The sequence below is a fragment of the Vanellus vanellus genome (assembly GCF_965231255.1).
Source record: "Vanellus vanellus genome assembly, chromosome: 2".
In the NCBI taxonomy this organism is placed as follows: Eukaryota; Metazoa; Chordata; class Aves; order Charadriiformes; family Charadriidae; genus Vanellus; species Vanellus vanellus.
Genome location: NC_138906.1, coordinates 57,444,581 through 57,470,696, shown reverse-complemented (window position 1 = coordinate 57,470,696; position 26,116 = coordinate 57,444,581). Strand labels below are relative to the sequence as shown.

The following is a 26,116-nucleotide window of genomic DNA, read 5'->3' as shown; positions in this document are numbered from 1 at the left end:
TACAGGTACCTTTGGGGATGCTACAGGGAAACAACTGTTTTGGTGTGCAGAAGTCCACACAAGGACTTTTTACCATGGTTAACTTCACTTCTGTTGGTGCACATAGTCATTCTGTCCCTTTAATAACCAAACATTTTATCCCCTGCCCAAAAAGGATCACCTGTTGACAGCTACTAATAAAAATTTTATTTGTTCTATGGCATTTGAGATCTGAAAGCTCAAGATGAAAATATGTAATAGCATGCCAGGCAGCAATTGTGACGAGCTCTTCTAATGAAGTCTTAGCAATCTTGTTCAGGATGGCTATGAAACAACAAGTAACTCAATCCAAAACTCCCTGAATGGCTCTGTCTCCTGGACCATTCTCTCCCTTACTTAAATTAAAACCCTCCCACAAAATCTATTGCAAATCTCCTACAATGAAGAATGCATGCCATAAATTTTCTGGATTAATGGGAAGTGACAGGAAACTTACCACAGAAAAAATAAATTGATCAGTGGCTGTCACTCCAAACTGGAAGTTACTAAAGTCGATAAAAGATTCCCAATAAGAAAGTATCTATCAATATTTTACAACTCCACTTTTAAAGTAACATGTCACTCATAAAGCAAATGAATGCAGAGCTCCTGTTGAGAAATGACGTGTTTTCATCTTTTGCAACTCAGTGTACTTTTCCTCAGCTTTGATCATATTTGTCATTAATCCTAATCTTCAAAACTCTTCTTTGCAAGTCCTGGAAATCTCTTCCTGAAATAACAACCCCTCAGAGCCAAACGTAGAATGACTCCAATTCGGACATTTTTAAAATCAACACTTTTAGCTTATTTTCCCAAATTGGCAAGGATAATTTCTTATTCAAAAAGCAACAAAAACCCAAGCACAAACCTAATCAAGACTGTTGAACTTCTTTTCAATGCCTACAGTCTTCCTCCTGGATTGTTCTTAAATCGCCTGGCTCTTGTGCTGTGTTTCTCTCTGCCTCTCTCCCAACAGCTCTGCAGTCCTGTGCCTCAGCTTGAGCAGCTGCCCACAGACCGTGGACCCAGAAGTCCTCATGGACGTTCAGGCAGCGAAACGGATCATCTGAAAAGGTCATGCCGCCCGATGAGTGGATGCATGGTGCTGCAGCCACAGCCTGCCATTTAATTAGTGCTCAAGACATGCAACAGGCTTCAGAGCATTTCTTTGTCTTACTGCGAGGCAAAGAGGAGCTGGCTTCCTTTTAGAAAAACGGTGAGCTTATTTTACAATTATTTTCTTCATTAAATCCTTACAGATAAACAAAATAGAACCATCTAGAAACAACCTTTTCAGCTTCATTAATATCTATTCTTCCACATTATGCCCTGCCATTCACTCACGGGAAGAGGAGAGCTCCAGACCAATGACTGGTTTTCCATCACTCCTCTCTCCACCTTCCATCCCTCCCCTCTTTATTGAAAACTATTAAATTTACTCTGACTAGATGTGAGGCATTCTGGACAAGAGTTTGACAAAACAGTGTGCCTCAGATAGGCAATTTTCATTCTTTGCCTTACTATAGAATTGACAAGTTATTACTGTGATTTATATCAAATGAAAAGAAAACACACAGGAAGGAGAAAGCTTGGTCTCCACAGACCATGGGGCTTTCTTCATTCAGTTATGTTATTGGAAAGGGATGATCCTGAAGTCACTTGCTCCAGTTCGTACCATGGAACCGAACAAAAGTGAATTAAAAAAAGAAAAGAAATAAATACTCAAAATTCATGCAAGTGTAATCAGAATTAAACCCTAAACATAGTTCTGGGGAACACACCGGGACTGCTTCTCTCCATAGCTGCAATGCTGCTAGGAGTTCACGGAGAACAGGAAGGGTTGGACAGAGCCAGGCATTATTTTCCCTTTCCCCCAAATTCCTTCAAACAGCCCACCCAGCACTGCCCCCCTTTCCTTCTACAATAAATTTTTTTTCTTCTCTTAGGAAGATGGGAGCAAGAGAAGAACGAATTAGGCAGGTGCTACAGCTAAAGTTCAATCTGCCTCTTTGTATCATTTGTGCCGGATACCACTTTTTAACCAGACAGACAACTGGAACCACCCAGGCAAACTCACCAATTCATCTTTAAGAAGGTCTTCAATAAACTACATTTGTACTCCAGAGCCGTGCACGCCAACACCAGTAATTCCTCCTTTCTGCTGAAAGCAGTTTGCTTAGTATCACCCGCAGCTTTTGCATGGGTCTAACACCGCCAGCAGATAACCAGCGTATCCTTGGCGGGTAGAGCTAGTGGACCTAATGCTGTCCCCCCCCAAGTTAATGACACTACCCAACCCGGAGTCATTGATAAATGTCACTGTTAGGCTTGTAGTGTCCAAGCCATTACCATTAATAAAAATGTTAAATAAGATCAGCTCCAGAGACAGATCCATGAGACGGTACAGTAGCTGCATATCTGGTAAGTCTTCTGTCCATGCTTTGCACTGCCACACCTGCAGGTGATGGCTACTTCCACTTTCTTCAGCTAATTTGCATCTACATCACCATAATACTGCTTCCCACGTGGCAGTGTATCAAATGCGTACTGAAAACCACCTAATTTTCTGATTAATTGGGCATTGTCATCCCTACTTAGCAGATGAAGACACACAGTGACTCACCCAAGGCCAACAGCGGTTCAGCAAACTGAACCTTGTTTTTCTGGGAAGACTTAGGGCACTTGACGGTCAAAAGCACATCTATACAGCTTCCGCTGCCTTCTGTGGCAGAGGAACCAACCCACAGAACAACCCCTTTTTTCTGTCCAGTTTTTCAGTAGTAATCTGCATATTCTAACACTGACAAACACTCATTAGAGACTTTAAACATGTCATTGTCTCAAGGAAAGCACGAAAACTGGCAGGCTACAAAAATAGATGCATTTTTCCTCCAGGGTTTCTTAGCCTGTGGGTATCACCCTTCGCCAAGACCTTGAGAGTAGTACGTAGAAGAGTAACCTCAGCTGGATAAAAAGGATATTCACTGAGATACCTGTTATAAAAAGGGATTTTAGTCAGCAGAAAAACCCCATGCCTACTGTCTCAGACCACCTCTTAATCTGTAGTGATACCGGCTGCCTTGCTTTGTTCTTGCAGAGCTGTCATTTCTTCCCCTCCCACTGTTTCCTGAATGCTGACATGTAAAAATATCCAAACTGGTCCTTGAAGTTCCCTCTTCAGCTCATGGTTGGCTTCTAAAACCATAAGCCTTGTAGACGTTCATATTACAATCAATTTTTTTCTGGTATTTTCATGCTATAGCAAGGACCATACAAGATGTACATTGGTTTAGTGCTTACAGCTCAGCTTGAAATGAAATGAGAAAACTGCAAATAAGGTCATTTAAAAATGGCATCAATTCTTTCAACTTCTGAAGTTCATCTGGAACCAAACAATCTGTGAAACTGCAATCACTCAGCTGAACTTCAGTCTAAAATGCCAAACGTAAGAGGAATGACATTTTAGGGCTGAAAGGAAGACGCGTGCTGGAGAGGCATGCTGTGACACAGCCGGGCATTGAGGAAACCAGCCATGGACGGGTGGTGGCGATGGAAAGGATGGCTGAAATGCAGCAGACACATTCACCGTGATGAAAGGTGGCTCGGATGAGGCCTGAGAGGTGGCATGGGGGACAGGTCACTCACCGCAGCCTGCTCTGCTGGCTCAGCAGGCTCAGCAGGGACGGCCTCCTTTTCCACAACAGCAGCAGCGGGGGTTTCCTCGACCTTGGGTTCCCCAGGTGGAGCTTCTTCAGCCTCAGTCTTTTGTTTTATCGATTTTAAGTAGACAGTGGAAAAATTGTTGAGGAGCACATGGTAACGGGGAGGGAAGAGGGGAATGGGAACTGTGCCTGGGACAGTACTGCTTCAGGCTCAATCTTGCCGGGCTTTGCCGGGGAGAGGACAGCAGTGCTTGGCCTTACAGCATCTAAAGGGCATCTTCCTCCTCAATGTTCTATATATGTAAACTGAGCCAGTCCTACATCCCTCCCTCATAAGGAAAGAAAGCATCGGATTTCTGAGTTACGGAAAGGGGCAATGGAAGTCAGGGGGAAGGCACTCAGTTTGCTCAGAAATGCTCCAGAAACTGACAGTGAGGCCAGGAGTTGAAACTGGCACCCCGGGCTTCAAATATGAGTTTTTAAAATTATCCCCTATTCCCTAGTTCTGTCTGTTCTTAGACTAATATAGTCCCTTCTCCAGTGAAGGTAAGAAGCAATTAGCAGAGACTCAAAAAGTTTTTATATGCACAAGGGCAACCACTGACTGCTTGAATTCTGGCAGTGTGAAAATCATCCCTGGTTTCTTATTAAAATGCATTCCCCTCTTGAGCTCTTGACCACCTACAAGGCATCCATTTGTCAACCCACTATTGGGATTTCCACCCTTTTAAATTCTGGCCTAAGCTTGTTTATCAGCAAGAGGATCTAGCAAATATCCCCAGCCTTGCAACACGTTCAGTCCTGTGGCAAAATAACTCACAGCAAAAGTGCGATCTCCAATGGAGACATCACTTTGCAAATACACGCACATACAAGGGGAGAGCTGCAAGCTGTGCTCAGCAAATTCCATTTATAAAGATGGCTGACTCAACCAGATAAAATAACCCCAGTAGATTAATTTGCCATGAACAAATTGCTCAGCATAATATGAAGCTTAAAAGCTATTTAGCTGCTTTGCTGTCGATAACAGGCAGCTGGCTAGAAGGTCTCCTATGATGGAGAGACAGCTTCCATGAAATTCTTAAAGATACCAAAAATTCTCCTCCCTGACATTTTTCAGGAAAAAAAAAAATGGAGCCTCTCGCTTATTTTCTCACATATTCCTTAAGCAGACTGATTTTTAATGAGATACAGAGAAGTCTGCCTAAGCAAGACCTTCAGGATTTGGCATAGCGTACAGAAACATTCATTATATTATACCATGCTGTGCAGAAATCTCTCTGTGTAGTGTATTAATGCCAGCTCTAGGGAATTTCACAAAGAAGAAATAGGACTGAAATGAGAAACACAAAGCAGATTTATCCCAGGTAAGATGACTAATGAGGTTCCTGAGGTTTAATACTGGAAGAAACTTTCAGGCTTAAAATCACAGGTAACGTAATAATGCAAATTGTATTGATGTGCTTCAAGTCACTTGTGGACAAGCAGTCTTCAGACTAGTTACCACATTTCAACTGCAAGTAAAAATACTTGTAACCATATTCAGCAACCATTCTGAACACAAGCACCACCAGAGGCATTATACAAAAGCCACATTAAATAATACTCAGCATCACTTTGCTGCTATTAAGTAGCTATAGCACTCACCCAGCGATGCTGCTAATCCACACGCTTACTCCAGGCTAACCAAAGACTGTAAGAGAAACTAAGAAACTGCCCAGGTAGGACCACTTCCAAAAAAATTCTCCATCCCTTAGAAGCAGACTGTGCCTACTATGAATATGTGGAGAGTGGATAAAACTACAGCAATGTTGGAGATATTTAAACAGCCATCATGTACTATCACCTGCTTGCTGTACATTGGACCATAGTACTCATTCCTGTCACTTCTTAACTGCAATAAATAAACTGTTTGACTATACCTTTGAAAAGTAAACCTATCTTAGAACGTCCTGGTTTTCTTTTCCTCTGCGCTATCCTTGTGAAAGACTGTTTCAGTGAGTAAAGATTTCCAATTTCAGTGGTAACACCCACCAACTCTTCCAGGTTAAGGTGTTGTGAGTTAGAGGGTAGAAAACAGAAAAAAGGAGCAAATATCTTTGCACAAAGAAAAAAAAAAGTAGTGCCATTTTTCACAGGGCATTTAAAAAGGAAGCAAAAGCCACCACTTACCAAAGGCTCCGTCACATTCTCATTTGATGGCACTGTAAATGCAGAGGTATCCTAGATATAGAAATGAAAAATAATGAGGCAAAAATATTTGAGATGGGGTGTTTGCAGGTGTCAATTAAAGACCTGATTTTTTATGGCTTATTCAGGTAAAATCATTAATAACTTCACATAGAATAACATGGCAAATAGATCATCTAAATAGGTATTAACAATAATTATTAGTTAAGCACTATTAAAGACATTCCTTTTTCAAATATATATTCTATGCTTCTAAACTATGCTATGTTATTAAAGGCAGTGAAAAGCCCTTCGTTAAATACATGCAAATTGCAAAGACTTTATTTCAGGCACAATGCACTTCTAAGTGGTGAAACTGAGAGTCCTTTTTGCAGACTACACGTGCCTGTGCCTGGGGAGTACACTAGCTCTAAGCGGCTTTCACATCTGCCTGATTCCGAGCTTTTATTGGAATAGTAGCTATAGTAATTATGGATACAAAATTTTACCTGCATTAAGAAGGTACAAAAGTGGAGAAGAGGTTTTCCAATAGCATATTCATTCAGAAACAATTAATTTTCAAAATATTGATGGACCAAATCCTTTTCCTAATGCAGTGGGGGCATCAAATTTTATTTCCTTGGGGTAAACATTTTCCCTTAATGATTAGGGGCGGTAGCCTTGTGCTTTGCCCCTTCCTTCCAGATCCTTTACTAATTTAAAAGAGCTGGAGTAAAATGAATAAGCACTGAAAGACTCATTTCTGGCTTTCTATAATCTCAGCTTTTGTGTACGCTTTTAAAAAATGGTGTACAGAGTGTGCTCTGGATGAGCCAGTCTCTAAAGGGAATTTAACGAGGCCCCAGATTATTCACCTTAAATTTGGGATGATGGCAAAGCTTTGGAATTTGAAAGCAGAAATGTGTTATCTTCACGTGCTGCATCTCTGTGATGCCTAAAACAAACTCTCACTATCAGCATAGCAGTAAACAAATAAGTTAGGTTTAACTTTCAGATTAAAATATATCTTAAATGAAAATAAAGATGCAGAAACAAATAAAACTCATTTTATACAAATAGACACAAAGTCACTGAAAGTATGTGAAACTGAAGAAACCATGCTTTACAGGATTTGGGGATTGTGAGAAAAATCCACAAAAGAGCACAATAAAAAAGCTAAAACAGTCCTTTTGTGAGGAAAAAAAAACGGTCTTGCTAAGACAGTCAGATTTTTGCTATTAAATTCAGTCAGGCCAAGGGTACCAAGAATGTTAGCATCATGCTAGTAACATTTAGGAATAATTTCTGAGAACAGTCAAGGTTTGGATTTGAGTCAGTATGACATTTTTGTGCAGCTTGTCTGTAGAACAGATCTCCTGAAATTGTACAGCCAGTCCTAATCCCTTCCTAACTGCACAGAAAAAAGAATAATCTCAAAGCGTGTTTATTTCTTACCTGTGCAAATCCATTAAATGCTGTGCTGGATGCCTAAGTAGAAGTAAAGATCAGAAAAAAATTATCATTTGTTTATTAAATCAGAACATGAGTCAAAACATTTTTATTTACAAAATAAAAATAGGCCAGACATTAAAAAAAAAGAGAAAAAAAAAAAATAAAATGAAGGGCGAGGCAGCAAGAAATCTGATGACAGTGCTATTTGATAACAGGTGTCACAGGCTTAAAGAAAACACCAAAAACAAAAAAGAAAAAAGCAGAGTAACTTAAGTATTTTTATAAAATAAAATTAAATAAAAAAAAAAAGACTAGATGCATTTAAAGTTATACGTCTAAAACACAAAACCTGTGAGACACGATGTGCCTTCACAGTTCCAAGCTTCATTCACCATTTTGAAATGCATTTTTGTCAGCCTGCTTCATTACACGGCTGAAGGGCACCACACTATGAGCAGTCGCATGGCAATTTTTCAAAAAAAAGAACAGCACGGGCTTAGGAGGGGCAGTGGGAAACACACAAATGGATTGTTTTTAAACGACAAGGTTATGCATGGCCTAAGGAACTCTTTGTCTAGACTAGGCTACACACTGGGGTAGGTACCTCTTCTTTATCAGCCTCAATTTCCTGGTACAACAATCCATATCTCCGGTTAGCAATTTCATCTTCAGATAAATCTGAGTTGTTGGTCTCATTGTCTTTGGGACTAGTTGAACTCTCGGTGCTAGTATTTCTGGAATTTCCCATTTGAAAGAGGGCCAAGGGTCTAGCTATCTCCTTGCTCGGTCCAGGATTGCTAATGCCTGCCTGTTCCCCAGGCAAGCCTTGTTTTACTGGTGCCTCCTGACTTTTATTGCTTGTGCTGGCACCTACTTCTCCCCAGCTGCTATCAGGCCCTCCTAGGTCTTGCGTAGACCATTTATCGCTAATGCCTAACCAAACGTTTTCCATGTTACCTCCCTCTGAGTCTTCCTGCTTGGGGAAAAAGGGCCAATTATCCAGTCCATTGGCTTGGCCATCTGACAGATTAGAAAAACCCCAGGAATCACTAGTAACTGTTGGATCCCAGTTTGCCAGCCAGGGATCTGTTTCCAAGGCTTCAGGAACATCACTGTTAATAGGAGGCTCTTCAGCGACTGCTGCTGCCGCCCTGCCTGTCACTTGGTCTTCTGCATTATCTAGGCAAGGATTACCACAGCTTGCGCTAGCAGCATCAGCTCTCTCAGGCGGCAATACGCACTCTTTTTCAGCAGCAGCTTGACCTTCAGCAGCAGTGCTACCATTTGGGAGGGGGCTGATGCTATTGTCTTCGGTTCCTTTCCCAGACTCTTCTGCTCTGAATAATTCAGCATCGCTCACATTTCCAGTACTTGCAGAGTCCTTTTCTGTGTGGTCAGTTACCTCTAGGTCAACACGTGCTGTCACATTTATACACTCCATGGATGTACTCTCTCCAGTACCACTGTCAGTTTGGTCTAAGCCATCCTCAAACATCCTTTCATGGTCCTGATCCCAGACAGCAAAGACTCTCTCAGGTTCAGCGCCAGCGTTTTCTATAGGTTTACAGTTGTCCGCTATTATTTTGTCCCCACCGTCCAGTCCTGTGCTCAACAATGGTATTTCTCCATCTGCCTCCTCAATGACATTGACCCCTTTGAATTCTTCTTCCTTAGGGTTTTCTTGCTTAGCACCACTAGCTCTCCCAGCATCCCCGCCATTATCTTCCACCTCAGATAGATTTTCTACCTCTGTGCTGACTAAAATTTCAAGATCTGATTTCGCTAAACCCTTTTGAACTTCTGCCTCACTGTTTCCTTTGGTTTCGCAACCTTGTTCTTCCAGTTCCTCTGTACCTTCTACCTCCTTATAGTTAACAGCTCTGGTCTCTACCTTTTTACTTGGCTTGACACCTGCCCGCTCTTCTTCCTCCTGCTCTTCCTCTGCCTTTTGCACATCACATGGGAGGGGTTCATCCAACAAGCTATCAGTTCCCAGGACGTGTGTCTCGAAACTGGTTATGTTCTCTAAAGACTGATTGGTCACCACATCTTCCCATGGGACATTTTTGGCATCCAACTGGTCCTCCTGTGAAGTCCTCTGGTTTTCGTTTACAGAAGCTGACCCTGGTGCAGCATCCTCCTGCTCACCTACAGCAGGCCAAACACTAGCAGGCAGAGCACCCGTGGATTCGCTTGAGGTTTGCTCTGCCCCGGGGAAAAGCAAAGAACCGCCTGCAGTAATTTCCTGGCTGACACTGGGTGTGCTAACATCTAGGCCCCAGTTGAGTGAACCTAGATCAGTTTGAGATCTGTTAATATCTTCTGATGACCCACTGTTTGGGGTTTCCTCCATGATCAGGTTACACAAGGAAAGACTTTTTGAAGAATCAGGCTTTAAGCAGACAGAAAAGCAAAGAAAAAACACAAGATGAAAAAGATAAAGGCGGACTTGATGAGAAAACACAAAATTTCTATTTTACTAGAGCAATTTTAATTTAAAGAATGAAAGTGACTAAATTAAGCCGTTTAAGGAAAAGCTATGTGGTTTGCAACATTTGGAGGTAATAGATAGCAATGTAAAAGAGTGGCACTGATAGACAAAACCAGAAAACTATATATTACACCACACTGATTAAAGCATGTCTCTAGAGTGGTTGCAATGTTGGAGGAAGGTTTGCTTACCGGCTGCACCAATTCGCTGCTTGTCTGTATAGAAGAAGATCACACATTAAAAATACAGAAAATCACACATTAAAAATACAGAAGATAAGAACATGATGGACTTTGTTACAGCAGCAGTTCATTAACCAGCAGTTCTCTAACCAGCAGCAGTTACCAAATTGGTGTGGGGAAGGAACGGCGGGTCTTCTCCTGCCACTCCACAGAAGACTAATCCCAGGCCCTTGAATTTAAGCCATGTTCCAGCCTCTGCATTACATTATAAAAGAAGTTCTGTATGTATGTTGAATATTTATCAGACCTTGCTTTCCTCTGCGTGCCACTGACATTTTTATCGCAGGAACCCTGTTATATCTCAATTGAAAAGACGGGGTGGCTCTGGGAGACAGTGTCCAAGGAAGAAAACAATGCAAGTGGCAGCAGGACTAACTTGTATTTACACTAAGGCATCACTCAGGCACTGCAGAGGGCATTCCGCATGCAGCTCTGAATCTCCATCACCCTGTGCCATGCAGAGGCATCTACATCCACACAGAGTAAGGCATCGAGTCACAAAGCCTGCTGTCTACACTGCCACTTGGAACAGATACAAATGCCGCACGGAAGATCAACAACTACTCTGCACTCAACTTATTAAGAGAAACTCAGTAAAAGGCTGAGTATCCCTAATTTCAAACATTCAGCTGTGAAGCTCAAGACTTTTTTTTTTTTTTTAAACTAGAGCAAAGAGGAAAATAATGATAATACAGAATACTTGTATAATATTAACAAGCTATAAATAAAATTGTGTGAGAGGGAGAAATTGATAAAGCTATCTAATATAAGTTTAGAGCAATAAATTCAAAACATTTCAGGGTTATTTTAGCTGGTCTAGATATTGGCAGCCTTGAAATTTGGCTAGCCTACATACGTGACTATTTTTTCAGGCTATATTTAACCTTTCCCAATAGAAAGAGATGAGCATTTAATATACATCACATACACCATGTGTTCACAAAACAGCGCTGCAGTGCTGAATATATGAGAAGCATCCACAGATTTCTGTGCTGGCTGAAGCTGCAAAAGGTCAAAAATGTGCACACCAGGCTCCACGTCAAGTCAACCCAGCTATCTCCATGATGTAAAGTCAAAAGAAAGCTCACAAAAATTAGTTGTTTTCTTCCTGCAGATCACTGTATCTGATTCAGAACCAGGAGGATTCATGCATTTTCCTAAAGTAGCAGCTGCTCTTGTGAATAACTCCAGTTTACTGTATGCCCACAAAGACAAGTTAAATTCTCTCTTCACTCCTGAATTTTGAGAAAATGGTTGTCCATTGGGTTAAAGTCCTGAGGAACTACATCTTCAGATAATTAAAACAGGTGACTGGCATCCATTCCTACCCTCTAATAGCTGTAATTCAGGCATGAGAATAAAAGCAACACAAACACACAGCTGTAATGATTGTGAATCTTATTAGCCTAGACTTCTGACATCATTTAGGTTCTGTAGGCCAAGCAACCCAAATTATTTTTTGTTGGTGGTGGTTTTAAAAGATCCCCAGTGGCTTCATATACTTGAAAGCGTTTGTCACTGTCTGTAAATTATTTATCTTGGCTTTTGGTAACAGCATTGTAAATCTGAATTTAGGGTATTACAAAATCAGAGGCACAGAAATACCCCAATTCACAATGATAAAGGTCAGGCTTACCGTCCATAGATCCCACGGCAATGTCTGAAAAAAGAAGTGGAAAAAATGAGGCTTTTAGAAAAATCCTATTCATATACTGTATGTTCAACATGCTACATAACTGTGTGCTTTAACTAACAAGAGAAAAGTTATTTATACGCATATTTATAATACATAATTTTTATATATATATATATTATAATATATAAGGAGGATGGGCAGTATGCGATGGATTGTGGTATTTCCCACTTAAAAGCAGTTGTCACACCGCCGTGTGCTTGAGTAACAGCCAGATTCTGAGCTGGTGACTGAATGACTTTCAACATGTGCAGGAGTCTCTGCAAGGTGTAAGCTTTAAAGAGTTTACATAGGTCAATGTTTTTTAGCCAGTTGAAAAAATGATCCAGCTATCCACCGAGAACAAGTGGGTCTTCTCCTAACTTTGACATCAGGAAGGAAAATGGCATGCTTGTTGGGAAAAAAAAAAAAACAAGAAAGTTGACCAATATTTTCATTTTCTTGTCCAGACTGTGAAGTAGTAAATGTTAGTGACCTCTCAGCAGAAGAGCTGAATGGACAGATAAAAGAAAAGCAGCAGACTTCCTGCCAAATATTAATAGCCCAGCGCATGAGAAGTAACTCTCCTGGTTGGTCCCAAAAGCTGTCTGGGATGCTTCAAAACATATCTACTATATTCACACCTAGCTTAAAGTCCATGAAAAACAAAAACTAAAGACGTTCATAAAGTGAAATGTAAAACAGTTCCTGAAATATCTGCAAATGTTAAATGTGACATCTAACATTTGCCTGAGAGAAAGGATTGCTGCATTTAGCTTCTTTTCTTGCCTGCTTCCTATTTTATAAGGACAGAATGGCTCTCTGAACAACTTCTGTTCTCGTGAACAAAAGACACAGTAATATCTCACTGCTCAGATTTACAGCAAATTAACACTAACAGCCATTTCTCAATCAGTTTAATTTGGTTTAATTCCAGGTATGTGCTTCTTCTGTGGATGTAATTCACAAGTGTACCTGCTTATGCCGCTGTAGCATTATTAGCCGAACATCCAAGCTTTAAGGAAAAACGATAGTTCTGTTCTTATAGTGTTAACTGGTACAAAGCCTGGATGTGCTACTGACTTCCATGGAAGGAGAGTTGGCTCATTTTTCATTTTTTCTTCTACCTTTTATTGCTCGTGAGACTTTGAGCATGATGGGGAAGGAACAAACTGAGAGAAAAGTGAGACAGACTACACAGCTAGCAAACGGAGGCGAGGGCCAGGCATGTTTAGAAAGGTCATTTCTGAAGAAGCCATAGCAACAGAAAAGCAAGCGAGGAAGGGCAGACCAGGGCTCACTTACTGTGGTCTGATCACCCTGGCAGAGCAGTAGAGGGAGATAATTAATCAAATGATCAACAGGGAAGTCATGCCGGGTCTCCTGAGGCATCACGGCACAGATGACTACTCCTGTCTTCACGTCACTACTTCAGCAATTTGCTGAGGGGAAAATATCTGTGACTGAGGCAAAAACTACGCGCATATAGGAATACTACTTAAAGCTCACTTCTTCTCCCTGGAAGGTAGCACAAAGCTTTCCAAAGACTGCAGCCACAGGTTTCACTCTGTCTGTGCTGCCATAGCAATGATCCTGCCACATCCAGTGAGACCAAGACCCAGACTGTAGGGCTGTCTTCCCTTCTAAAAACACGGTGATCTGACTCATCCACATGCTCTTGTGGATGTGGACCATCCTTTCTCATATGTTGGGAGGAAAGGTGAAAGGAGAGGAGAGACTGAAGGTGCTCAGTGAATGCTCTCTGTGAACCTAGATGAAAACTGACTTTTCTACACAGAATTATATTCTGTATTTCATGGTATAGCTGCATCTAAACCAACTCTTTTTCACAAAACTAATAAATTCTACAATCTGTACAATACGACGTCAGGACAAACGTGCTCTGTCACAAAAGTTAAATGTCTTTGGTTTAATGATCCCGCTGCTCTAATCAGCATTATTACAAGACAAGCCGAAAGGGCAGAGTTAGCAACGTCACAGCTAGGCTCTTCTGTAACTGCTGAATGCCAAGGGATTCCCTTCCCCTTCCCTGTTCAGAGAGAGCAAGAAAAATAACAAGAAAGACGCCCAATGCCTCTGCTATAATTAAAACACTCCTAGCAAACCACAATGAGAAATTTCAGCTAACATTCAGAGTGCTGACAATACACTGTTTTTCTGACAGTGCATAACCCATCAGAGATCACTACAGATCTCATTACATAACTAGGACCGCACACTAAATAAGAAATTAATTAACTGAGGAAGAGAGCAGCAGAGAACTAGGACCATCTCAGCCTTAAAGCTTCTTGTCTTCTCACTCCTTTCCCAGAGTTGCATTCCTGTACAGCTGATGAGTCCTCTCACAGCTCACAGCACAAACCAGGTTAGTGATAGCCACAGGGATAATAGGTTTTGTTAAAAGTGTGTTATATTGTTTCCTTCTCTGTGTACAACACAGAGCTACAGCTCTGCTGGCCAGGAGAACTTCCCTACTGTACTATCAGCCCGGTGGGTAGTGAGGGCGAGTTCTGGATCTTAAAATAGCAGGTCCCCTAGGGTAAGCTAATGAAAATCAGCAACTTGATATGTAAGCCTTTTTTTTTCTTTTACTTTTCTTCTTTTTTTTTCATATTGCTGCAAGAAACTACCGTGACAAATGTTACCATAGAATGCAGAATTTCTTTAACACAACATCCTGTAAGGAAACATTCTGTTCCATCCTCTCACTTTCCTTGAGGTTAGGTCTAAAATAGATTTATAAAAGCAAACGCACTCAGATCATATTCACTACTTGGTACAGAAACTCCACTGCAGCAAAGCAAACGCATGCTGACTCCATGAGACCTAGGTCCCCTGAGGCATCTTTCCAGATATGAAGAGTCAAAGCCAGGTCAGAAATATCGTCAGGAAAACAGGCACTGGAGAATTATAATGTTGGCAGTAAGAGTTATTCTAAAGATGGAAAATAACGTCATGCTGAAGTCAGGCCAAGGTACCAGCAGCCATTCTCATTGACAGACGCATCTCATTTTACCACCTGACAATTTCCTCTCCTTCCAGTACATCACCAAGTCCAGGGTTACTGAAGGGGAAAGATAGATGGCTGACTAGATAGAGTTGCTCAGGAAGATCAAGTTTTTCAGACACTGCAGATACACTGCTCATTAGTACATAAGGTAAATTTTTGCTACCGAACACAGCACGTTGCATTCATATGCTTTGCCTACCTCAAGGCAAAGAGATACCTGAGACATGGGTGAATGAGTAACTCCTGTTGATACAACTTCTGGCTTGAAAGGATCGAAGTCCAAATCTAGCAAAGATTCCTCTTTCTTAGCTTCAGGAACTTCATTCTGTTAGAAGAGAAACATAACTCTTGAAAAACTCATCTTTCAAAAGCTGCCCCGGACAGCAAAATACTAAGAGGCCCAAGAAAAAAAAATATATATATCACAGACGTTCTAGCTGTGGTGCAAGCCAGGAGGGGAGGAAGCTCCGCAGACTTTCCTGAGCTTTAGTGTAACTGTTATTTTTATTTTTATGAGCTTCACTCTTATGATGCCTTTGTTTCCTCTGTAGCACAGCTTTGCCTTTTCAGGGAAGGCCCTTTTAAAGTGCTTTGAGATAGACATCAAAATTAAAAACTACAAAAATGGCACCCAATGTCCATACGTTCTAATAAGTGAATCTCTCCACAAAAGCAAAGCTTAGTAAAAGGCCAACATAGAAGGACATAAATGCATTCGAATTAAATTTCAATTCTGAACATGAATACCAATTTACATTTAATGCTGTCCTTAGCTCTAAACTTTAGGAAACATCTTACATAATACTAACTAAATCTTGCTACACTGATCTGCTCTTACAAAACTGGATTACACAGTAGAGCCTTTTTTTGTTTGCAATTAATGAATTAGCCAAGGCCTCTGAGGTCACTATAAATATATATACTGGTTCAATGGGCTACAAGTCTTTCCTGCTGTAAATTAACATGAACAAATAATTAGCGTGCTTCAACATAACATTGTTATTAGCATGAAACTGCAGCTGAGATTTAATTATCACTAGTGATAAATATTTCAGGCAAGCATCTCGGTTTTGGTAACAAGGCTAGTACTGCCTACTGCTAGTTGTTCAGTCTTCAAGAAATAGTGAGAGAAGCTTGTCTTTTGACGTACAGAATATGTAGGCAGTAAAGTATTCATTACAATGCTGTTTTGAAAAGCCTTCAGATTGGAGACAGTACCATGGGAAATTATTTGTACACATACATTCACTTGTAATCTTATGTAAGAAAGGTAACACGGGGCTGACCACATAGTCCAATGTCCTGTTCCTGACTGTGACCAAAGTGTACACCAGGGGAAGTCTACAACAACAGGGCAGTCATTAGAACAGCAAAACTAGGAGATAATGACGATGATGATTGTGATGATAACAGTAAAATAAACATACAAAGCCTTTCTATTATTAAAACATTTAAGAGCGTCAACTTTCCAAATTGGTGGTACGATAGGTAAAGAGATGTTCAAATGGAGGTAATTAATGGCTTCCATTTGCCACAAGACATCTGAGCTCTCTGTGTCACCTGAAAACATGGTCAAAATAGCTCCTCAGTGCCCATGCTAGAAATGACAGAGTGACCCGGAACTCTTCAGTCTGGATGAGGAGTGATGTGAGCGGGGTGATGTGAGCAGGGTCTACACCAGCATGAGAGACACAGGGATTTGGCTGCCCCATGACTCCTCCAAAGCAGAAAGGCAGGTGGCAGCGAAGCTGATGAGGGCAGATGTGGAATAAAGAAGAGGTGGTGATGCTCCACGTGGCACAGAGTTCAGCTGGGGACCTCCTTGCCATCAGGTAGTGTGAATATAAAAAATTTACATGTGCTGTAAGACTGAACAAATCTGTGGCAAAGTAGTCTGTTGTGGATTTCTAAATAGGTTGAAATCATGCTGAGGAAGCCCCTGATCTGCAAATGGCTGAAGGCTGGGAGACTACCGGAGAAGAAGGTGTAAGGAGTACCAACTTTGCCCGCCTTTTTTTATATTCTTCCCTTGGCCTCTGCTTTTGGTCACTGGTGATGACGGATAATTGGTCTGATGCACTGAAGCCAGTGTTATGGTCTCACGCTTTAAAAAGTTAAAACCACAACAGCCCTTCCCACCAGTAGCTAGCATTACATTCATTCTGTCGTGCCTTTCATCCAATGTGGATTTCATCACATATGCCCTTGAGGCACCAGTACTCCTGTGGTCATACGACTTGATGAAAGAACACAGCATTAGCTAGCACATAACCCAAAATGGATGGAGATGGAAGAGTTAATTATCTTTCACTGAGGTTCAAGAATGAAGTTATTATTTATGAGGATTGAATCAAAATAATAGGAGTCTGCGTGATGACAGCTAAGGTATCTGTAGTGACAGGATACTGATTACTGACTGCAAAAATTACCGTTACCTGTTACCCTCCGACCAAAGTGAAGAGAACACTTGTCACGACTTTAGGAACAAAGGCCCAAATAAACATACAGAGTAACTGAGATATCACCTTAGATGGAGATTTAGGAGGAATGGGAACCTCAGGAAATCTCTTGGTAAGGGGCAAAACTGTGACAGCCAGGCCTGCCAATCATCCTGTGTTAACTCCACCATAGCATGACGGAGCATGAATAAAAGCCACATTTGGAAGAGGTGGCTGTGGCAGAAACAAGGCTGTACCTCTCAGAGGACATGCATGCACAAGGGATGTAGAAGGCACAAGAAGCCTGCAAGGACCATCAGAACTGCCACCCTCTCTCTTCACACAGACTTAGTATAATAGCTATAATAGTTATAATAGTTGTAATAGCCCAAGCAGACATGGGCTGTTCACTTCAGAGCTGTTGGACACACTCAGACACACTAAGTAGACACATAAAGTACCTGGAGGGGGCATATTATAAAGGCCTACAATGTCCAAGCTAGTAACTGGACGCTAGGGAGCAATGTGATGTGAAGAAAACAAGAAATAAAGCAAGGAACCCTCATTTCTAAATGATCCTTTCATCCAGTCACCCAGATATCACATCTTCTCACCTCTTTCTTTTACTTAGCAGGAATTAAATCCATTCTTGACAACGAATAAGCTGGAAGTGTGAGCTGCTTTGTTGAATCAGGGCAAAAATATTCAACAGCATCAAGCAAAACTGTTTTTGAGTATCTTGCACAGCACTGAATGCATTACCACTGCTTGGTAAAGAAAGATGAACAAAAATTACAGGGGTTTTGTGTTTGAGAGGAAAAAAGCGTTTGGCCTGTTCATAATCCTCTCCGAAACATGGGATTAAAGCATTAAAGGTCTATTCATCAGTCTGTTGGTTTTGTGCCTCTGCATGAGGAGAGCGCCAGGGGTACCAGCAGTGGTCCTTTGGGAAGTCCCGCACCATTAGAGGGCTCTGCAGGCTCAATAGTTTCCCTCCATACTGCCCAAAAAGGGCTCTGGGAGTGCAGGAGGTGCCATAAGCACCAAGCGGAATAAGTCCTTGTTTCCTGTGGATTTCATGCAATATATTTTCAATAACTGGTTCTCTCACAGAAGGATATAAAACCCATACATCACACTATTTGGGTATGCCTGTACATACTTGGAGATCTCAGATACAGTAAGGCTGCTTTAGTGATGGGGGCGGGTTTTGTGGAGGGAGAAGTGCAGATGATAAATGAGAACGTGGCCAGGGAATAGCTTAGGTCATTCCCAGGTCATTGACTGCGGAGGAGGGAGGGACATAAATCACTCACTGAAGGGAGATCAATTTTTCCTTGAGAGAAAAGGAAAAGATTTCAGTTCTCAGGAGCACGCCCCACCTTTATTATGCCGTTCCAGTTTTATACCAATCTCTCATAGAAAGGATAGAAAGATTCTGGAAATGTAACTTACACTCATTTAAAGTCCCATTCCAGTGTCAGCTCTTAATGGAAAGGCAAACCGGTTCCATTTCTGCTTCCCTGGCTGGCCTGACAGGTGAAGGTTAGGTGAATCCAGCATTTAATGCCGGGGAACACATCTAGCACAGGTTACGCCGACTCTTACCACTGATGTGAAGGCTCACACTGCCAGAATGATAACTCCCATGAAGCCAGGGTACAATGATGCAACAGACCTGAAATCTCCCCCCAGCAGGAGTGCCCGGTAGCGGCTGCATACTGGGAGCTGCCATTAATTCTTTAACTGCATGGGGACTTAACTATAAATAGCTCCTTTCTCTTCCAAATAGATCCCTACGGATGGCAATGCCTTCTTCTCTCCCCTCCACAAGAAAACAAAACACCACATGTTCAAAATCTCTAAAATAATTTTGTTTTCCATTGCTGTGCCTACATTCTCCCGTGTTGTCAAATGAATTAGTACAAAAACAATAATTCACATGAAAACAAAAATTCATAAACATTCTGCATAAGCTTCAGATCTGACACAGGCTCAGATTTCAGAATTGTGATTACCATAATAGAAAGGGTCCATTATTGAAAAACCAGTAGTTACCATAACTGCATAAAAGCTGAATAACTAAATACAAATTATACAGACTTATTTTACACAACTCTGGCTTTCCTGTTGGTTATGTGCAATTTTTAGAAATTTCAAAATTTCGTAATAGTGAAATAAAAGTAATTTTGATCACTTCTCTGCTGTGTAACTAATATTTCTATGAGTCAAAACCAAGTGAATGAATAATCTTGCTGGAGCAGTCTTTTATACCTGCAAAAAGTTGACTAAAACAGCCAAGTTCCTTTTTTTTTTTTTTTTTTTACATCACTCAAAAAAAAAAAGGAATACTTCTTATGATTTTGATGGAAGAAACAGAAGTAATGAAGAATCACTGTAAAGCGCCACCTGAGATGCTTAGGATTAGAAAAAAAAGCATCTTAGATGAACGCTCAGCTTGTAGTGCAACCAAGGATGCAGTTAAATCTCAAACATGGCTGCTTTGCAGCATTTTTAGTCAGGCCTCTCAGGAAATCTCTCATTTTTTTCACTATGTTAGCAATGTTAGCCCTTTTGAGTGATTATGTGTGGTCTATTCAAAGACAAAACACTGTATGTGTGCCCCTTTCAGAAAAGATAACATAAAATGGTGATTGTGCCTCTACCTTCTACCTGCACCCTCCTCCACTCTCCCCACAGAGATCAGCCCCAAGGCCACTATCTTGGAGAACTCAGGGTGATTGCAAGGTTGGACCCATACACCATGCTCTGAAGCTTACCTGTGATGGGGTCGTCACATTGATTTCTGGGACAAAGTTGTCGTCAAAGAAGTTAATGATGTTCTCCTGCTGCAATTCCTTCGTGGGTGTGAGCTTAGGCAGTGGTGGGACTGGCGGACCTTTCCTCAGCTAGGCAGACAGCAAAAATGTCACAGACTAGTTCAAGGATAAAAGAAAGAGTTTTAACCTAGGCCTAAACAATTTGTGTTAGGTTTTTATCTCTGCTGCTTCACTTTAAATGTGGGAATAAGCCATGGGTTAAAAGGAACTGTTTGGTTGTTCACCACCAAACACCTTGAAATAAACATTGTGTGAAAAGCAAAGGTTTAAGATTTCATCCAAAAGCATTTAGTGGATGATTTATTTTTTTTTCTGCTGTGACAAGCACACAGTGCAAGACACTTCCTCCTCTGTGCAGCCCACAGTTGGAAGGGTGATACTGCACAGAACTAGGCCTCTGCAGCTTTTTGGCTTATTAAGTTCACTCCTGTTTAGCTTTGGGATTTTGTCCCTGCCCCCCTGTTGCTACCTTTAAAGCCTACTTAATGCTAAGACCACATCACCTCTGGGAACCACAGCAATTAGGTTACCAATTGCCCCTGCTTTCCAGAGATTCACATAACTATGACATACTAATTGCTTAGAATAATACCAAATACTATTGGGTAATTTTAAAATCTGTCAAAATACCAAGGAAAAAAAAATCTATAAAAAAATCTTCAAGTGGTATAGTGACATAACACCATTGGCACCAGTAAGACTAAACTGAGTCCTACCAGATGAATATTCAGGCAGTGAGGTGTCACATTTTGGGTGACCAGAGAAAACAAGTGTGCTCACATATAACTAAATGCAAAAATAAATTTCTTCTGATGTGTTCCCACCATAGAAATAGCAATCAGCACAGAAACTATCCCAGTTCTGAAAACATCAGTAACATCAACACAAGTCTTTGATATGTTCACCGAGTATCATGTACAACTCTCATGGTACAGATGAAGCTGATTCTTATTTCACCAATACTGGTGAGAATAGAAGTGACTCCAGCGACTCCAACAGTGTCAAACTTCGCAATTCAGTGCTAATAATAACCAACAACCCTTTAATTATCAGTAATTATCACAGCAGCATTTAAGCTAGCTCTATTCTTTACTGTTTTAGAGGTTGGCCAGGCCAGTGATACTCACTGGCTAGTTTTTTTCCAGGGTAAGCATAAATTTGAAGACGAACGAAGAGCAGAAATATATAATGTACTGAAATTCACGAGAAGGTTTTAGAAACAGGTCTTTCAAACTATCACTGCTGGCATACGGGTCCTTAGAGACTATGCAACTTTGTAAGACTTTGTGTTTTGCTTTGCCACCGCAAGTCCCCCCAGTTCATTGGGCACCTTACATTTTCTTCATTCCCCCTTACATAAAAACCACTTTCCACCCACGCTTGTGACACAGGGACGAACAACCAATGAACAGAACAGAGTGCAGCAGAGCCAGTGGCCTCCCTGTCATTGCTCAGTCACAGCTTAGATGAAAAAATCCACCATATACACCATCTCAGCTATCTTTTACTGTTTAACAGGCCCGTTTCTCTTGCCAGGTTTCTGCTTACCTGTGTAGGTGACTTAGGTCGCGCTGGTGCTGGAGATGCTGGTGCCAGCATATGATTGGGACTAGCAGTAGGACTAGGCAGGGGAGAGACCTCCTCTGGTGGTGACGGTGTTTTTGCAATGCGAAGCGGACCTGAATCACTAGACAGAAGCAAAGCAATGGCAAGGACATACATATCATGCCGATTTATTACCTTGACAGTTTGATGCAGTAGTTCAACTGCATCCCTGACGTAATGCCAGTGGCTGCAAAAGGCAGTACACACTGCAGACGAACAGAACCATTATCTAATGCCTAAAACTAAAATTGCAATTAAATACAGTTAAAATTCAGTGATCTACAGCATCAAAGGAAGTTTTAAGTTTGAATGATCTTGATTTTTGGAACATCTCTTTATCCGATCATTATAACTTGAGGGAAACAGAGTACCTGCATTTTTTTCAGATTCTGTATTTGAAATAATGTTTTACGTGTAAGTTTATAACTATCATAAAATGTGAGATGGGATTCTTGTCTTCATTTCACACAGTTCTCAGAATAAAAGGCTCTAAAGATAAAAATCCCAGGGGAAGGCATAACCATGAATAATGCAAATAATTTTAAAAGCTCAGCAACTTCAGAAAGGTTTCAATGAAATAAAGCACAATTATTAGAAAGAAATCACTACTTAGAGGGACAACTCACCACAACTATAAACAAGCAGTAGCCAAGTGACTTCAACAGAGCTCTGCTGATACTAAGAAAAGATCTGATGAAGTCCTGAGAAAGGCTCTGCCCTTCCCACGAAAGGACCTGGCGCAAACACGGAGACATATTCAGCTACCTAGAAATGCTGAAAGCTTACAACTCAGGGAGACTATAAACTACAGCACTCAACGACGACAGTACTCGTTAAGAGAAGAGCGACTCCTACACATGTTCAGGAAGAACAGAAGAGCTAACTGATTGAGGAGACCACACCATAAACAGGTTCCTAATGCCAACACAAGAAAAATTTGTTCTTTGGAAAGGACAGACTTAGCTCACACTCACCACCTCTTTCTGTGGAAATATTAAAAAAGAAAAAATAAGCAATTATTAAGAAATGTCTTTCCCAGGTACAATATTTGCCTTCAGGATAGACTATTTAGTAGTACACAAGTTTTTAAGATTTTTTTTTATATATATACAGTTCTTTAAAGGAAAGATTAGATACTGTACTTGCCTAGTATCTACTTCTCATGCATCTAAAAAGGAAAGCTGTTTTATCTTACAAAGACCCACTCCTAAGTAGTCTTTTAGACCATCATAATTAATAACAGAAGTCAAAATCTATCTAGATTTTCACACAAGGCTCTGTGAACACAGCAAAAGAGAGTAACATGGTAACCTAAAAAATAATGTAATTTTAAAAAGCATTTTTAAAATAAGAAGATCACACCACATTAACATATGTCTACTCATCTACAGCAATAACTAGTTTTTTCTCTCCGATGGAAAGAGTAATTCTGTGGGAACAAGCATGTGCATGGTGGACATGGTCTATGAGACACAGGTGGACAAAATCTCTGTTTATTATAAAAACTGTTTGAAGTTTTCCAACACTACATTATTTTTCATCCCATAAAAGTATTTTGCACATCCTTTATGGAAAAACAGTCCTGCTCGTGATTCCGTCCTAAAGGGACTGGAAGTGGTGATGCATGAGCTAACAATTCCAGAGGCAGTGTGTAAGTATATACCAGCATGGATTGAGACTGAATTAAACCAAAACAAAAATTTTGGACATGTGCTTAATAAAGTAGTTCTGAATTTTGCATTAGGTCAAAAGGTTCAATATTTCATTCTTTGTTCTTCCAAAGTGAGATCAAAACAAATGTAGAAATATCAACCATATGTTTGAGGCAGATGTTACGTCGTTTGGTCAGTCTTAATTGTTGCTAATCTGAGTCCAGCTTGAGGGAAAATTAGCAGTAGCTATAACATTGTTCTGATTGCTTCTGATGAGCTGGGATTGGCTGGAAATGTAGGTTTTATTTATTCACTCTAAATACCATTGTGTTTTGATAAGTCTCACTGTTTTATAATTCAGCCTGTTCTATGACTATTACAGCACCAAGAGATCAAATTATGACAGAAAGGCTACCTTTGTTGTAAGCAAAAAATGAGAACTCCTGCACTGGCATCCACTGACCTTAAGAAAGCACCGTTTCATTTTAAACTTCTTTTGCTTTTGTTTTTATTTGAAGACAATATTTCTCTTGAAAGTCAATAAAAATACGGTATTTTGTGACATTCTCCTTACTTCAGCTTTTTTGATGTGCTCTCACATCACACTTCTTGACTTTTCCCCATAAGCAGAAGAGATAAAAGCTGACTTACAAAGGTTGGGATTCTCACCTAATCATACGCCTTTAGGAGCTAAAAAACACATCTGAACATTTCAAGGCTTCAAAAAAATTATGAGAGTTAGCAAAATGGCTGTGAACTAAGCATCTACGAATAAATAAGTGATAGACTTAGCTGGTGCAAATCGGTGTAACAGTCTACAATGAACTAGGCTGAATTTTAACAGCTGAGAATCTGGCCTTTATTGTCTTTTTTTGTAAGGAAAAATAAGTGGGTGATGAAGGAAGTTTTGCACCTTTACTCATGTCGAGAAGAATTTCAACCTAGGTACCTTCATCTACCATCCTAAATGAACATACCCAGTGACCGGGATGTGCAGCAATCGCTACACACAGTGTAGGTGTTTACTACATATGCTGCAATCCACAAAGCCTACTGCAATGCAATTCATTAAAAAAGCAGTAAATTCACCTTGGTGCGCCTTGAATGGTGAAGGCCTTGTCTGCATGCTGATCTCCCAGCTTCGTCATCACTTCATACAGTTTGTGACATAGCTGAGAAAACAAAACACTCGTCTGAGTTTATATGAAGCACCATAGTCGTGATTAAAAACACAGGTGATAATTCTGGTCTGATATCTGATAACCTGATAATATATAATCTGATAACTTTAAAATGGCATGTAGATCCTTCCAAAAATACTCTGTGCTATATATATCAAAAGCCTAAGTGGATATCTATCAAAATCCACACAATCAAACAGCAGTTCTTCAAAAACATAAGCCGGTTTTCAAAGAACAAGTTTATAAGTGTGACTGCTGCCTGATCTCTGGTGAAGGAGGTCGCCTAATGTTTAAAGCAACAGGTGTAGCCAACAAGATTCACGTTTCCCCCTCAAAAACCTAATCTGAATTTATGCAGGACTTCAGTCAAGTGAGTTTTCCAAACAATTTTGTGGTTTAGTAGTAGGTTACTATAGATAATATACTAACATTTACCCAGGTACGTTCAAAAGATCCTCTCTGAAACCGCTCGATTTGCCCAACAGTCACAGATATAATGTTGCATTGCTGACAATGGAATGCTTGACGTGTTTTTCTTGTATGATTAAAGCAATGAGATGCTCAGCAATTGGACACGGAAAAAATACCGAAGGCGAGAGTATACTACGAAGAATGGAGATGTTATCAAAATAGAATTTAGTGCTACAACTGATAATGGACCGTAATCCAAAATTGTATGGGCTGCCCTCTCCTTAAGGAGAGTACAAAAATGGCAAGTAGAAATGAATACAAGGATTATACTACAAATCTGGATCTAGGGCAAATTCTCATGCGTGCCTCTGCTTGGCTTTCACAGCTGCATTCCAAGGCATTTGCTTGCTGTTATGCATATCACATAATCCATTATACATGAGATATTCATTTTTACTCACTAAAGCTATTTCCTTGTGAAACTTGGCTTCGAGGCTGGATACGTTTTTGAAGGTGTTCACATAGAAGCCAACTCGTCTATGCAGGATGACACAAAGAAAGGAAAAAGAGAATAAAAGGATAGGGGTGGGAGTGCCACAAAGGTAAATTAATTAATTTTTTTCCAGACTACAAGCAACATTCCTGCCTAGTATTCCCAGTAAAGCAAATAATTGGATCGAATGTCAAAATTTCAGACTAATTCATTCATGATTATTTCTGTTTGTGTTAAGAACCGTCATATTGCACACCGCACAGAGTGAACCGAGTTGAGACTGCTCCACAGCAGGGGGGCTTCAGCTTGTTTTAGAGAAGGGGAAGACTGGAAAAGGATTGGCACGAGTGCGGCACCAGCACACGGAAGGCGAGGTGCTCTGGGCACCCCGTCTCCCACCAGAGAGCAGGCAACCATTGACTGAAAGGAGAGAGGTACCACTCCTCGAGCACCTAGATGTTATGGCAGCACCTAGGTGACGCAGCCTCATCTGGAGGCAGCTTTAAGGTATGCAGCTCAGTAGGGCCTGGGGGTGGGTGTCCCATGCTCAGCCCTCCTTGAAGAAATCGGCCCTGAAATACATGCATATATATGTGAAAGAAAATAATTTCTAATATAGACTAGACATCTTTGCACGTGCTGTCAAAAATGTGCTTGCTCTGTTGGGTGAGTGATTACATACCTCTCGTACACTTTGAAAGCAGGTGGTGTTTTCGTAGGTTTTGAATTATTCTTTTTCCTACTTAAAACTTTCATATG

The 26,116-nt window shown here is 40.7% G+C and overlaps 1 protein-coding gene across 1 annotated transcript in view; it reads right to left on the bottom strand.

Annotated features, from left to right (window-relative positions):
• AMPH (amphiphysin) overlaps nucleotides 1–26,116 on the bottom strand; it is a gene marked incomplete at both ends in the record, with an annotated part of 125,042 nt that overhangs the window by 13,182 nt on the left and 85,744 nt on the right. The window contains 10 exons of the mRNA XM_082479690.1: nucleotides 3,664–3,780; nucleotides 5,853–5,903; nucleotides 7,305–7,337; nucleotides 9,984–10,007; nucleotides 11,671–11,694; nucleotides 14,955–15,062; nucleotides 19,956–20,084; nucleotides 21,564–21,702; nucleotides 24,362–24,444; nucleotides 25,326–25,401. Of these exons, the coding sequence (XP_082335816.1) occupies nucleotides 3,664–3,780; nucleotides 5,853–5,903; nucleotides 7,305–7,337; nucleotides 9,984–10,007; nucleotides 11,671–11,694; nucleotides 14,955–15,062; nucleotides 19,956–20,084; nucleotides 21,564–21,702; nucleotides 24,362–24,444; nucleotides 25,326–25,401 (784 nt within the window). The remainder of the gene's footprint in view (nucleotides 1–3,663; nucleotides 3,781–5,852; nucleotides 5,904–7,304; nucleotides 7,338–9,983; nucleotides 10,008–11,670; nucleotides 11,695–14,954; nucleotides 15,063–19,955; nucleotides 20,085–21,563; nucleotides 21,703–24,361; nucleotides 24,445–25,325; nucleotides 25,402–26,116) is intronic.